This window comes from Mixophyes fleayi, chromosome 5 (assembly GCF_038048845.1).
Source record: "Mixophyes fleayi isolate aMixFle1 chromosome 5, aMixFle1.hap1, whole genome shotgun sequence".
In the NCBI taxonomy this organism is placed as follows: Eukaryota; Metazoa; Chordata; class Amphibia; order Anura; family Limnodynastidae; genus Mixophyes; species Mixophyes fleayi.
In genome coordinates this window covers 107059786-107076505 of record NC_134406.1, presented here as the reverse complement: position 1 = coordinate 107076505, position 16720 = coordinate 107059786, and the positions used below count along the sequence as shown (strand labels likewise).

Below are 16720 nucleotides of genomic sequence, written 5' to 3'. Positions count from 1 at the left end.
AGCTAACAGTGTCTGCAATCTCTTCACAGGTGACTACTTTGAGTGGTTTCAGTACCTTGCACAACACGGAAAGTATTCTCCACTGTGTTGGACTAAAATACATTCCCCTAAATTCTATTCTTTTTGCAGCTACTGCATTCTCCTACATGCTGTTGCAGAATCCCAAAAATGACCCTAAATATTTCGGATATAAATCAATGTTGATCAACAGTCCAGATAAAGTGAATGTCCTAATGTGTTCTCACGGCGTAAAACCAGTATTGAAAGTAAAGGCTGTGATTGAATCAGTAGTCCTCACATGCCTCCTTGGATTGACATATCAGTGTAAGGTAGTAAGGAGCTACGATACTTGCAGATACCTTGTGGTCATCTGGCTACCCAGCGGGGATTATGGCCGTGGTGAAGAGTTGTCGATGAGGTGAGGTGATAACCTGTCAGATTTTGTCATCCTTAAACTGTTGTAGTTGCCCTTATAAATAAGCTCGACAAGCACTGTTGATATATCCTTGAGAAAGTCCCTATAGGGACGAAACGCATTGCAATCATGCCACCTGCATAATTCATTACTCACTCATCATTCATCCAGATCCAGAAGTAACACTTATGCATCCCAGAGTGGAACGCATCTACATCCTGCTTGCCACGCTGTCCCTTGCGTCAACATCCCGATTATCTGACAGGCTCACACACCACCCTAGACTTCCTGCATGGCCAAACACTTTCCACAGAATCTCCATAAATGCTGTGATATGCCCAGGGACAGTGGAATTATTGTTGGTGCCAGGTGGCTTGATTTGAATATCTCAGAATCTGCTGATCTTTTGGGATATTCACATACAAGAGTCTACAGTGTTCAGAGAATTGTGCACAAAACAAAAAACATCAAGTAAGCAGCAGTTCTGCAGGCGAAAACGCCTCGTTAATGATGGAATTGCCAGACTGGTACAACCTGAAGACAACAGTTAATCAAATAACCATGTGGTATGCGAAAGGCACCTTAATACCAGTTGAGCATAGTTTAAATACCACATCTTCTGTATTGTTAATAATCATGTGCATCCCTTTATCTACCACAATCTACCCATTTTCTAAAGGTTCTCTCCAACAGGATAACATACCCTGTCACAAAGCACACGTCATCTGCAGCTGATTCCATGACTATAACAATGAGTTCAGTGTACTCCAATGGCCTACACAGTCACCTTTGGGATGTGATGGAATGGGAGATACACAGCCTGAATGTGTAGTCTACAAATCTGCAGCAATGGCATGATGCCATCAAGTCAATATCGACCAGAAAGGAATGTTTCCAGCACTTTGTTAAATCCAAGCCATTAAAACTTCTGGCAGAATGCACAAAGAAATAGAGAGACAGGGGAACAGCTCAAACTACACCAGCAAAATAGTATTTGTTGTTTATTTACTTAAGATTGGTTGAATGAGGCATTGGAGACTTTTAAAGTTAAATAATACAGTAGATTCTCCTATACATGTACAGTATTCTAAGTTTGTTATGTGAGGATTTTTTTTGTATTGTTTATATGATCTCAAAGTTATCTGATTGAGTTTCATGATAACTGAGAGAAAATATGATTAAATAGTTTGTCTTCACTGTATCACAATATGATTAAGTTGATATTTTTATGTTCACTCGTACAGTAGCAATTGACACATAATGATCCACTTTTAGCCAGAAAATGTTTAAAATCGGCTTCTATATACTGCATAAAAGCTGGAACATACTGTATATGTTGAGAAGCGCCACACATAAACAGTACTACAGCTAGAAATGTTTTTATAGCTAGTCAGTGTATGTCCATAGTCAACACATAGGGTAAGGATGTTCCAAGGCCAAACTGTACAATTGACTTCTTAATGGAAGGTTTATTCTCCAATGGACGGTTTGCGTAGTCGCAATGGATCCACTAGGTGTAGATGTAAAATGCCTAGGGTTGAGATTTACCCAACCTATACTAGGAAAGATTAAGTACAGTATTAACATCACCTACAATCACCAAACTGCGCTAAGTGTTACTAATTAAACTTTGCAGTAATATTACATAAAAATGGTTGGCTTGGGGGTTTAAAAAATAAACAACATAAGGGGTTCTCTCATAATCTCACGGCATCTATCTATCTATCTATCTATCTATCTATCTATCTATCTATCACCTTGGGATTTGGGATGGATTTCTTAATCACTTATACTATTATGCACGCCTGTATTCTTGTATACAGGAATGCAACCATGTCACACTTTGGCAGGTTTTCAACATTTCACGTGAAAATCTTTTTTTTTTTTTTTGCAATTTTTCAAACCACCGACATTCTAGCATGTACAGTTGGGTGTTTGTGATAGTAGTGGATTTGGTTTGGTATGGGTTTTATAGTGTGTGACTGAATGAAACTAACAAATCAGTTCAGGGCCTGATTCATTAAGGCACACAAGACAAACATATTAAACATTTTTTTTAAAAATGGACATTAATTGGGGATATGCACATCCGTATTCAACAAGGAGCATATGTAAAGTTACATATATTGTTGAACATGGGTCTATGTCCGCTCTGCTCTAACAGACAAAACACTGCAGGATATGTCCAATACATATGTGAAATATAAAGTCCCAAAAGAACAATGAGCAATCTGGAAGAAGTGCTGTTCACGTGAATGACAATCTTTTTCAAAGGATAGTGTATTCTGTAATAAGGGGAGTAATAATTGGTAGTCCCATGGCACGAAAGCATATACAAAAGAATAAAAACATTACCAACATAAACATAAACCACTCATGATGTGACAAAACCATACTGTTTACTAACATTTAACGTACAATCTGCGGATCCAGTCCTCTCACCAGCAAGCAGTTAAAAGTAAAAAGTAGGAAATGAAACTTTGTTGGCTGAAACATCAACATGATAAATCAATACCTTGTGAAGTGAATGAATAAGCACAGCAGTACTAAGAACATCATATAATTTAAGTAATTACCTTATCTTCTGTGGGGTAGTGAATGTGTTTTTTTTCCCTCCAGGCTGACTGACAATGGCATGGAAGTAGGGTAGGTCTCACTGATCTACCTTACTCCCATCTCGCCCCTCTTCTGTCTATCTTCAACATAGCTTCCCAACTTATTTTCCTCCTTTACTGCACTACCCCTGCTGACCCTCTCTGCCAGCTACTATACAGCCTCCCAGTCCCCTACAGAATCAAGTTCAAACTCCTCACCTACAAAGTCATCAGCCACTCCTCTCCACCATACATCTCTAACTTCATTTCAACCCACTTAGCCTCCTGCTCCCTTTGATCTGTCAAGGATTACTGCATTACACACTGATTACATCTTCGCACTCCAACCTCAAGGATTTTGACCATGCAGCTCCTGACCTGTGGAACGTACTCCCACTCTCTATTAAATTAGGCACTAGTCTTCAAGGCTTCAAACATGCCCTCTAAACTCTCATTCGAGTCTATCAGCCCTCCTCCTTCTAACTCGTCTGTCTTCCCGAGCATCACTACTTTCCCCACACAGTACAACCATATTTGTGTATCCTCCTTCCCTCTAGGACAAAAGCTCTCAAAAGCAACGCATTATTTGCTTATGTTTTTCTTCTTACCACTGCACCTCTAGGCTCTTTTTCTCAAGTCCATGCTCTTGGTCACATGCCTACTTCACGCGGGTGCTACTTATCACTTATGCTCACTGTCTTGTCAATAGCTGGATCTGCAATTCTATATTTATACACTGTTAATTCGATGTTGACCTGTCAATAATTTTGTATTGTGCAATTATTATTAATTCATTTGTAGCTGTATGTGCAATGTGTAATACATAAACAAATGTGTACCCTGTTCACCCCCTTTGTAGGACACTGCGGACCATTTGTGGCACGTTACATATAAAACATATTAATAAGAATTATGTATATTCTCTTTTATTTGTTATTTGGAGTATATTCCTTTCTCTGCTTTGACACTGTGTTGAAGAAGACATGGAAAATAACAAGATTGCTATAGGATGCATCATAGCATGCTATTTCTCTACAAAATGTATCACCCTCATAACATCTCCTTGTGACAGCCTCTGAGATCTGCTTATTTTCCCTTTTGATGGTTGTAAGCAAATTATATATATGGTTTAAGCCTATGTACCGTTTATTCACAGTAACTCTTTTTGCGATTTTATTTAGTAACAGTGATGGAGGCTTGAAATGCATCAAAGCATGTATCTAACACAGAGGCGGAACTAACGAACTCTGGGCCCTGGTACAGGGAGGCGGGGAGGAGGAAATTGGATCCTCGGGGAGGAGGAAATTGGATCCTCCGAGCCTCTGCATCTGCCATGCAGCAGGCACCATTATCTCCATGGGCCCCGATGCACGGCACCTACCGCACCAATGGTAGTTCCACCACTGATCTAATATCAATATTAGAATGTTAGACTTTTCAGACATTGGCAATTGTTATGGGTTGAGTTGCTTATGATTAAAGAAGTATAAACTTAAATAAACTGGAGGATTGGGCGGCCAAATGGAATATAAGGTTTAACACAGATAAATGTAAGGTTATGCATTCAGGGATAAAAAGCAAGAACGCAATCTATAAATTAAATGGAATTAATTTAGGAGAATCTATAATGGAAAAGGATTTGGGAGTGCTCATAGACAGTAGACTTAGCAATAGTGCTGTCACGGGCACTAGGAGTCTTTGCCCAGGATATCACCAGATGATGTTCTTACCAGAGTAATATAGCTGATACTATGGTCCTCTGGTAGCAGGGTGACAACGGAACAGGAGAATCAGCAGATGGTGAGAGAATGCTCAAGGAAAGTCTATGACTAGCAGCAACTGGTAGTGACTTAGATGTATGAACACGAGGAACCAGATGGACAAGTAAACGTATGGAGAGTCAGTGGTCTGCGTACAGCAAGTTGTACCACTGCTATAGTGAGGAGGAATGTCCAGGAGTAGAGAGGAGGTAGTGAAAGTCAGTGGTCTGCGTATAGCAAGTTGTACCACTGTCTATAGTGAAGGAATGGATTCCAGGTGCAAGTAGGTAACGGGGAAGTCAGTGGTCTGCGTACAGCAAGTTGTACCACTGCTTATGTGAGAGGATACTTGAAACTGGTGCCAATGGGAAACAGGAGTCAGTGGTCTGCGTTCAGCAAGATGTACCACTGCTATTTATATGTGAGGAGGGGCACGAAGAGATGAATGGAATGCAGAGGATACACGGGGCACACAGAACTTGATCCCACGATGATAACCACAATACAATAATAACTGACAAGCGCTGCTTGAAGTATACAAAGTCACTATAGAGATCCAGGTAATAGGAAACAAAGTCAATAGTAACAATAGCTTCAGTAGATGGAAGACTGCGGAGATGAACACAACACAGTCCAGACGGATATGCAATATAATAGCAAAGTCAATGGAAAGTATGCATACCGCGTTTCAGGAGAGCAGGCTGTCAAGGAGACGTGCAGGGATACCTGAACGGCTGAACGCTGGCAGGAGGAGAGACCACTGGAGGATGGAAGCGGTAATCAGGTTGGTGCAGCGCACGGAAGGTAACCGGTAATCAACGGAGCAATACTCAGGAAGCAGTAGTAAGTAAAACTGGAAACATGATGAACACGGGAGAGTTGAGGCTGTCTGGTATCCGGCAGTAGTAGCGGAGGCAGCGGAGGGAAGACACGCTGAACACGGGAGAGTAGAGGCGGTCTGGAATCCGGCAGTAGTAGCGAAGGCAGCGGAGGGGAGACACGCTGAACACAGGAGAGTAGAGATGGTCTGGAATCCGACAGCAGTAGCAGATAGGAATCAGTGGAGAGCTGACACGATGAACACAGGAGAGTTGAGACGGTCTGGAACCCGGCAGTAGTAGCGAAGGCAGATAGGAATCAGCTGAGTGCAGACACGATGAACACAGGAGAGTTGAAGTGGTCTGGAAACCACAATCGTAGTAGACAGGAATCAGCTGGAGCTGAATACACGAGGAAACACAGGAACACCTTCAGAGGCTCATGGGAAATGAGACTCCAAGATCAGGCAACTAGGTAATGATCACAGGTGGTTTAAATAGGGAGGGTTGCCTGATCATCCAATTAATTAAAAGCAACAGGTACTGAAGGTTTCATAAGGGCTGCACATGCGCAGACCCTCAAGATGGCGGACGGCCACGGTTCCTGAACACAGGAGAAATGGCACTCACAGTCCGGTAAGTGACAAGTGCTCAATGTCAAGCAGCAGCTGCAAGGGCAAACAAAGTATTGGCATGCATAAAAAGGGGCATAGATGCAAGGGAAGTCAGTGTAATTTTGCCACTGTATAAATCGTTGGTAAGACCTCATCTTGAATATGCAGTACAGTTCTGGGCACCACTCCATAAAAAAGATAATTTGGAACTAGAAAGGGTGCAGAGAAGGGCGACAAAATTGATAAAGGGTATGGAGTCATTAAGTTATGAGAAAGGTTAGCCAGTTTAGGCATGTTTACTATAGAAAAGTGGTATCTAAGGGGAGATATGATTACTATGTACAAATACATTAGGGGTCAATACAGAGATCTTTCATGGGAACTTTTTACCCCAAGGACTATACACAGGACACGTGGTCACCCCCTAAGGTTAGAGGAGAGGAAATTTCACAACCAGCAAAGGAAGGGGTTCTTTACAGTAAGGGCAGTCAAGATATGGAATTCATTACCAGGGAAGGTTGTGATGGCAGATTCAATAGATATGTTTAAGAAAGGGTTAGACAAATTTTTAGCAGAAAGGTGTATCCAGGGATACGGCCGTTAATTAAAGTGTAGGATAGTAGTGGATATAGGGTAAAAATAGGACTGCAATATTGAGTCTGGGGGGATTTTCACAATTGAAACAGATTGGTGATTGCTTACTCTGGATCAATTTCAAATATAAGTAAGTGCAGGATCGCAGGAGATCCAAAATAGGTTGAACTTGATGGACTGGTTTCTTTTTTCAACTTCATCAACTATGTTACTATGTTACTATGTTATAAGATAAGCAAAGGATTGGGATGTTTTGTAAATATATTTATATGTTCCAACCCAGGGCAGAGTATTAGATTTCCCACTTCCAACTGTCATTGCCTTGTCATTCCCTGGAAGAGTAATGGTAATACAACATTTAAATAGGTGAGAAGCAATTATTATTAAAGATTATAATGATCTCCTATATTTTTGGGCAAAATGCATCTCGTGCCAAATGCAGAAAAACAACGGTCCATACTTTTTATCTGTCATGCACTGGATCTCTGGAAGGAGTCTAAGGTCAAGGCTCAAGTTACTCAGTATGTTGTATAAAAATCCAATATTCCACTAGTGTACATTTTCAGGAACCAATAGCCTTCAGTTGCAGGTGTCATACATCTGAGTGGCCAGCCTTGGTAAATTACAGGAAGGCATTTCTATAGAGATTATAGACAAAATAGAAGCCCACAATTATCTGTTATGACAGAAAAATGTACACTTTCGCTGTAGTACAGATACAAGATATTCCTTACAATAAGGGTGTATTATTTTATTTAATCAGTTTTCTTGATGAATGCTGAAGTGATGACATCATAACTTATCAACTATATATGACACCACAACTCACTGTTTGTACAGTTATAATTTACAGGAATTTATACATATATAAACAATGATTCTGTTTTCATAATACATTTAACATTTAAATGTAAGCAACTATAATAAAAATGTGCCTCTTGTCTGCTAATATAGGAGCTTTGAAGATGATTTACAGGAAATTGACATTTCATTGCTCAAAGAAATTCAAGAGCTTTCACAAGATATCTTGGAAACAACTGAGAAAGAATCAAGCTTATATAAACTATGGGAAGAAATGTTTAATTTCAATCGTAAGTTATAAAATACTTAGTTAACAAAATACATAGTTAACAAAAATATTGTATTATTTCAAAGGATGTGTACTGTAAAAATGTATGGAGTATGTATTTATCCAATGGCATAGGAAAGGAGCTAGTCCACATTTATAAAGTGATTGTCAACAACACACTTTGGTAAAATAGACAGGACCGCTTGCAGAATTTTGCTTGTTTGTTGCCAATAATGCACAAGTTATTTTTCTTATAAATATATATAAGATGTTGATGGGGACATTTGACTACAGGAGGATGCAACACTGAGCCTTACTACACTTTGCATCAAAATGTAATAATTCTATGTATTTCACATGGAAAGGTGCTGCAAGCACCAATAGTCTGGGTAATGTTAACCTATACATTTCTGTAATACTCTTACTAGTTGAAGACATGTTAGATGACTCAGATGCTACACGCGGGGGGAGTGAGTGTAGACAGAGTACTCATTTCTGCACTTCTTCTTTGACTTTTCCCTCAACTGTTTTTGAACACTGTTGAGCATAATTAAAAATTTCTTTACCCTAATTTGTAGGTGGTCAATGTCAGTGGTACTTGCTTTAAAAGCAACAGCACAACGCTTCTCTCTCACTATTCTACAGTAGAATATCAACTGGTGTAAGGAATGTAGGAGTTATGGATCAATGTTTTCTATTTATTTTTGTTTTGCACATTTTGAGGAGGATAATTAAAGTACATCACCCTAAATTAAATAATTTTAATACATATTCCTGACTGTTATTATTTTGTTTTCAGATGTGGTTATGTAGAATAAAATAAATATTCTGCACCACTTACCAGATGCAAGATATGTCGCTTTAAGAGACGTGCTTGCATGACTGTATCATTTGTAACAAGTTGTTGCACTATCCGTGTGCATGTATACTCATGTAACATGTTATTGACCCATCAAGCAGTTTAAAAGTTAAAAAAATGTAAAATAAATAAATCTTCCCCATGTTTAAAGATTTAATACACGATTTGAAAATAAAATAGGTAATCATTGTTACTTTGTTTTTTTCCAGGTCCTTTTGATGATGCTGATGATTCAGTTGTAAGTTCAAAATAGATAAATATATTAGGCATTATTATAGATGAACTGGTTCATATATGTTAAATAGTGTTCGATATTAACAAAAAAATAAATGTGTTTTTGCTGTTGTTTTTTTTTTTGCATTTACAGTTAGCTCTTATTTTTTCAACAAAAGTTGTGACTTAAGACAATGATGATATCATTATCACTTATGCACATCAAATCTGCAAATTTGTGTGGTCATTAGCCAACCATATTAACTGGAACCAACATGAGTATTGTCAAAAGCCACTTAGGTAGGGGGTGATCTGTGTATGGGCACCTTTAAAGGAGTCTATTTGCAGATGCATTTTCTGCGTAATTAAAATTGTGAACCTGTGTATATGGGATGTTGTTATCTGCATTATCTGCATGGACCCAAAAAGCACTGCAGTTGGCCAAAGGATAACATTGTTTTGCAATTATTAGTGACATTAAATCTAAAAAAGAAAGCTACTGGTATGATCAGTTATATTGGTTGGTAGTGGAAAAATGTAGGCAATAATGAAACATTACATGCTGTCAATTACATTTCTTCCAGATTAAAGTTCTTAATCTGAGTTCTGATTTGTGAGTCACAACACCCAAAATTTGTCCAGTGACATTCTTGTTGGGACTCCATTGTCCTTTCTTGAAAATCTGTTATTTATTAAACAAAAATAGAGAAAAATAGAATTCTCATTTCAAATCTATTGTTTTTCATTTTTAGGCAAAGTTAAACATTGTAGAGAAAAAGTTCCTTGATGTAGAGAAAATCCACAAAGAGACCTTGTTTGGGCATAGTCTTGTTTTACCTTGGCTAAATGGAAGCGTGATTAAACCTAACTTTCTTGTGGATGTAATTCATACTATGAACACATTCTTGAAGATTTTTCAAAGGTAAGCGCATGCACAATTGAAATATAATACATCAGGCTCATTTACTCATACAATGCACTACAGGGCACATCGGGCCCTTGGTGGAGGGCATGCTGGCACTTTTGGTTGCCCAAGTGCAAGCATTCCCTGGCAGCCATGCGTATGCTGATGCATGTAGTACTACAAGCACCAGCTTGCTCAAACTGTTAATGGCAACCTGAGCTAGCTGGGTCCTGTAGTGGTGTCTATGTTAATAAAACAAATTTTATTCCCACACACTCACCACCCAGTGGTGTGGGAAGAGCCCTAGTGCTGTTACAGGGCTGGGTACCTCTAAGGAGGGGGAGGGGACACACTTTTTTTTTGCAGCCCCGTGCTGACAAGCCAGGGCCTGATTTGTCTTTATGGCAGGGGGAGCCCACACTGTGGGTTCCCCTTCTATAGTGCCAACAGCCCCTGTGCACAGCCTAGTGCTGGTTGTAGTAAGATTGATGGATGCACAATTTTTGTCCCTCCGGTTTTGCTACTACCAGCCTAGTGTGGCAGCACTACAGTTAATCTGTTTGGGAGGGGGATGGGACGCTTTTATAAAATTTATATATTTTATCACTGTATTGTGGTGCAAGTACTTAGACTAGACCCCAAGCTGGAGCAGGAGATATGGCAGAAATACAGCACTCTATTCAGTACACTGGAAGCTGACTTAGATGTGCCTGCATGGGAACACTGTTATTGTACATTCAAAATCTGATACAACTATGCGCTCAATTGACTTCAATGGTTATAACATAAAGTGAAAGATATAAGGGGCATATTCAATTAGGGTTCCGGTTCGCGGGATCGCGCCGCAACGGGCCGCAAACTTAATCCACGTTACCGCAATAACGCAGATTTTCGTTCGCAGCCCATAGGGTTGTGTACGAAAATCCGCGTTATTGCGGTACCGTAATATCGGCAAGAACGCGCACTTTTCGCAGTAACGCGTGTTACCGCGAACCGGAACCCTAATTGAATATGCCCCTAAGGGGCATATTCAATTAGCTTTTGGATTTGCGGTAACGCGCCGGAACAACCGCGAAACGTAATACACGGTACCGCAATAACGTGGATTTTCGTTCGCAGCCCATAGGGTTGCGAACGAAAATCCGCGTTAATGCGGTACCGTAATACCCGCAAGAACGCGCACTTTTTGCGGCAACGCGCGTTACCGCGAATCCAAAAGCTAATTGAATATGTCCCTAAGAGTTGATTAGCGGTTGACCTATATGGTAATAATCGTGATGTGAGTGTTCTAAACAGTATTTGTACATTGCCTGCGTGAATACGCCCATTCCCCACCCCATTCTCTTCCTTAAATTGTAGGCTGTAGTAAAAAAAAAAAAAATCACTCCTAAATCATCCAGTTCTGTGCATGTGCAGACTGATTTTGCCAAGGATACGCAAAAAACTAAATTTACATTGTTTAATGACTCAGGCCCTACATTTCTAAAATTAATGTATGATGATTTTGTGGACCATATGCTTTAAAAGAAATGTTAGAATTGCATAGGGGATATGTACCAATGACATTCTTACTATATATTCTGTATTGTTTTTGTCTGTACTAATTATATTTTGTTTTATATTTGATATGTTTAGGGAAAGCTTAGACCTATTCCCATCAATTACCAGTGATCCACTTAAAGGAGTCAATGTTATTATTGAAGCATTGCAATTGATGCATGATTTGTTGTCTAAAGGTAAGTGTCATTTAATATAACATGATGTAGTTTGCTCGTATATGTTTGTGCATTTATTTATTTATTTGAAGTCAGTAGTCACAACTCAAAGAAATGTGAACCCAAAGAAATTGGTGCATTTATATGTATCACTGATCTTCCTCTCTCCACCACAGCTTTCTGCAAATCCCAACACTGGCTCCCCATATACTCCAGAATGAAATTTAAATTACTCACCTTCACCTACCTAGTCCTCAACAACAAAACACATTCATATATCTCAAGCCTAATATCAAACCCCCCCCATCATACCTGATCAATTTTTCCACCTGCCTCAAATTCTCAGCTATATCCATTTCTACTATATTGTAAGCTTTCTCATGGACAGGGTCTTCCTTACCTTTGGTTATTACTTCTGATCTGTATTTATTGTGTCTACATTGTTTTTCCCTGTTTTATGTATGCTTTTTTTACCTGCTGTTTGGTGCTGCAGAGTACTGTGGCATTTTACATTTCAATAACAATATTTATTATAATAGTAATAATAATCACAAAGTGTCACACCAGCCTGAGCGTAGTATTGTTATGACATTAGTAATGTGACACTTTACAGTACAGCACAGTTGTTCTGCAGTACTCACATTTTTGCTGGCTAATATTTTCCTGGTTTGGAAATGAGAGCTAGATTGAGTTTTATAAAGATTTTTTCAGCTGAACAAAAGAATACAGTTAAAAAATTTAATTTGCATGATAAAATTCCATAGTTAAATATTGAACATATTTTAACACTGCTATGGAAATTTAAACAGAGTTTAATAGTCGTAGGGGAAAATCTATATGTACTCCTTGCATGAAAATGTTTAGGATTGTAGTAATTATACAGAATGCATAATCCTTTGTTAGAACTGTAGTTATAGAGGAATGTACTCTGGCAATATGGTGAGCATCGCCTTAATTTTGACAACCACTTTTTATGACAATTGAGTTGCACAAATGCTAAGGTCATTTATGAAGTGAAAAACTTCTGGCGCGTGGATGGCCACTTTTGTGGAGGAACAGTTATCTCCGCTGTGGGAGCAGTTGGGCAAAGAGATTCATTGCAAACAAGTTTGTGTGGAGATGTCCAGAAAATAAGATTCCTTTCATAGAGCAAGATCATTGTTATTAGATTTTAGTTTGTTATTAGAGTTTAGCTTACATTTTTAGGGGTGTTCCTCACAGGGTGAATGGGTACATGATCATTTCCATTGCCAGTTACACTCTGGAAGAATATTGCATTTTGCACCAGATCAAATCCTCATGTCTTGGCCTGTATTTTGGGACACATTTTGCATCTCTGTCGGAGAAGCGAAAGTTACAAATCGAGCAATATGATAAAAGTATTCACACTGACAAATTTGCTACATGTAATGCAGACAGTCACCATGTACCCTAATTCTCATGATAAATTTAACCCATAAATAAGGCTAAACCATGCATTGTTTAGGAGAAATAAAATGAAATGTTGATTTTATAGGACAGTGATGTGACCATTAAAATCCTCCAATTTTTTCACATTTTTCTCCCCACACCTAACAGCACCTCTTTGTGGAGGCATCTCCTGAGGGTGGAGAGTAGATGTGCACCTTGATCTTCAGTTGGTGGACCAGCTAGGTGCACCAGTGCAAGTCCAAACTGTTTTATGGTGTGCATTGAGTAACCTCCACTTAGTAACTGGAAATCATATTGCCTTTCCAAATTTTTGCTGATAAGTAAACTGAATAACATGTTCTCCATGGAAAAATGGTAAATACTTTGCAGTGTTATAGATATCATAATAATAATAATAATAATAATAATAATTATTATTATTATTATTATTATTATTAATAATAATATAATGGGTTACTGGTTAGCCTACAATCTATCTTTCCCTCTTGTCCATACTTATGTCTAAGACCTCTCCTACATACCCTTTAAACATTTGTTGGTTTCTGTTTTGTAATTCTATAATAGGTTTGCACTTTCTGATGGGAGTAGTTTAGTTGATTGGGGTAGTTCCTTGCTTAGTATTGATAGGGCTTATGCATGTGCCTACTTTTGCAAGAACATGCAAAAACAAGATTTTGCTTTTGAAGTATAAAACTTTGGGCCTGATTCCGACTGTATTCAAATCTAAGTGTATCTCAAGAAACATTTCTATTTGTGGCTGGAGGTAATTACGCTCTGCCATCACAGTAATTGCAGCACATTAGACACACAGAACAGACAGTACAGTATACGCACAAAGGTATGTACAATAAAAGGTCATATCAGAGCGCATAAAAACATTTTTTTAACATGAAATTAAATAATAAATGTTAGCAGCATAATCATTTCTATAAATACTAAAATACTAAATTTCAAATAATAATTGATGTATTTTTTGAACATTAATTACATAAATATGCTTGCAATGTGCACAGTGCATACAATACATTTTTATAATTTATATTACATGCATATGTGTACTTATCAGATAGCATTTATACCAGCCCTGTAATGGAGGCAAATGATATGGATGAAAATAAGCACACTTTCAATAAATACAGGACTTCCATTGGAATGTCCCTACTGTACATGGCCACCGTTAGTCCACCCCTTCTGCCTCTCACGTTGTAGACAGTTGTAAGTGTCCTTTTTATTCGGAAATTAATTGCATGCAATTGTGTTATATGGAAAGGTGGAGAATCTTCACTGTAAAGCTTCATCACACAACTTAACCTAAATCCATATAACCTCAATTTCACTACAAAGTACAGTCAACAATCCATTGAATTTCTTGATTTGTGCATTTATATTGACAATCAACAATTAGAGACTAAGACATACAAAAAAACAGTAGATGGGAACAGTTTCATTTTGGCAACAAGCAACCATCATCCTCAATGGCTATCAAACATTCCATTTGGTCAATATAGGCGGATCAGAAGGAATTGCCCGGATTTAGACACCTTTGAGACCCGCGGTCTACAAAACTTAGAAATCAATTTCTAGAAAAAGATACAATTCAGAAATAGTAGACAAGGCCTTTACAGAAACCACTAATCCAAAAAGAGAAGACCTGCTGACCTACAAGAAATCAGACAATCACGAGTCCAGTAAAAGTTCAGATTACATCTACTTTATTACTGGCTACCACGACTCAGCATTTAAAGTCAAAAATATAGTCAAAAAGCATTGGGACATTCTACTACAAGACCCAGATTTGAAAACAACACTATCAGATCAACCAAAGAGGGTCTTTAGAAAGGCACCAAATCTCAAGACCCAATTGGTTAGCAGCTTCATAGCCCCAAATAAACAAATACAACCTTCACTTACCTCCAAACACCAACCTACAGGATTCTATCCTTGTGGTAGATGCATCACATGTAGGAACCATAGACAGAGAAGCACTAAACCCATTCAAAAATACAAATCTAGCTAAACAGGAAATCTATACCATCAAAGATTTTATGACATATGACACCAAGGATGTTATTTATCTACTTGAATGTTCCTGTCATTTACAATATATAGGAAGGACGATTAGATCATTGTCTGTACGGCTGAGCGAACATACAAGGAACTTCAAAAAAGGCTTGGAGAAACACAGTGTCTCACAACATTACAAGTTAAAACACAATAAAGACCCCAGCTGTCTATCATTCATGGGTATTAAAACAGTTAAAAGAGAGGTGGGGAGGTGATTTTGTAAAGACAAAATAAGAAGAAAGAAATGAGACACATTTTTGAGCTACAAATATTGGCCCCCAATGGTTTAAACATTGATTTTGAGATCTTGGGATGCATTTAGAGGCAAAAGGGGAGATGAAAACCAACCTCTGGGACTTACGGTCAAATCAGCTTATCACCAGCCCAAACCCTTCTGATTTTGGAAGCAAAACGGGGTGAGCCAGGTTAGTACCCTGCCTTAATAGGACAGAGGAATACCTGGTAGTGTAGATGACCGGAGTAAAAGGAGTCTTTAGATCATCAATCAAGCCCAATGTCTACTGGATATATTCTAATCCAAGGAGGCCAATGATACATTCAAAACATCTATCTCCCCATTTGCATATATATTTTTCATCCTCATTTACAACTAGGAATATGGGATGTATAGAGACAATAGACCTCAGTGGTAGCCTATGGAACGCAGTAAAATGTAGCAGTTTTTAGAACTCAATTTATTGGTTCCTATTAGCTTTTTGCATATTTTTATATATACATATATGTATATCTATATAAATGTGGCTGTATCCTCATCTTCTCTTTTACTAATGTACACTTATGTCTATTCATATTTATATATCAACAGAATGAATATTCGGACAAAATAAAACTGTATAAACGTTAAATAGATGACATTTTGTTTATCTGGACTATAAAAGAATTTAATCAGTTTCTGGACTTTATTGGAGATAATGACTATAATTTAACATTTACTGCAACCATCAGTAATACACAGGTTGAGTACCTGGATCTTATTCTGGTGTCCGATAATAATAAAATAATATCTAAGAATTTCATCAAACAAATAGATACGAACAGCTACCTACACTATAGGGGTTGTCACCAGAGAAAGTGGAAAAATAACATACCTTTCTCTCAGTTTAACAGAATTAAGAGGAACTGCAGTAAGGAGACAGACTTCGAAGAACAACTAGCTGTGTATTCAGATAGATTAAAGAAAGAGGGTACCGCAATAAGTTGTTAGAGGAAGCCACTCAGAAAATGAAAGAAAAAGATATAAGTGAAACCTTAAATTATTCGGTTAAACAAGATAAGAATGAGATGGTACCATTTATTACGGAATACAATAGTAGGGAGAATTTCATCAGGTCTACTTTAAATAAAAATAGTGACTAAAAGACAAATAGGCTTATTATGCTACAACCGTATGTATCACCTCAATGTATTATATATAATATATAATACATAACTTCACATATCTTCTTGTCGCATGCCCTGTATGAGATTGTCAATCTCCAAAAATGTATATAGAACCACAATAATAAACAGGGTGCGTCCAAAGAGGGTATAAAAATATTTTTTATATAAAAATTCAATAGCCGAGCTCACATGTATATCATACAAATAATATAACAAGTACACCCGATGCGGGATTACAATCTAATGAGATGGTAATAATAGGTAATAAT

General features: G+C 38.0%; 1 protein-coding gene and 1 long non-coding RNA gene across 2 annotated transcripts in view; both read left to right on the top strand.

Moving 5' to 3' along the window:
• Positions 1-8677, top strand: part of LOC142159468 (ATP-binding cassette sub-family A member 13-like) — a 44522-nt gene extending 35845 nt beyond the window's left edge. The window contains exons 4-5 of the mRNA XM_075214368.1: positions 7750-7886; positions 8664-8677. Of these exons, the coding sequence (XP_075070469.1) occupies positions 7750-7886; positions 8664-8677 (151 nt within the window). The remainder of the gene's footprint in view (positions 1-7749; positions 7887-8663) is intronic.
• Positions 8678-9708: 1031 nt separating this feature from the next.
• LOC142157723 (uncharacterized) overlaps positions 9709-16720 on the top strand; it is a 28359-nt gene continuing 21347 nt past the window's right edge. Inside the window, exons 1-2 of the long non-coding RNA XR_012692586.1 lie at positions 9709-9858; positions 11476-11576. This is a non-coding gene — a long non-coding RNA (uncharacterized LOC142157723). The remainder of the gene's footprint in view (positions 9859-11475; positions 11577-16720) is intronic.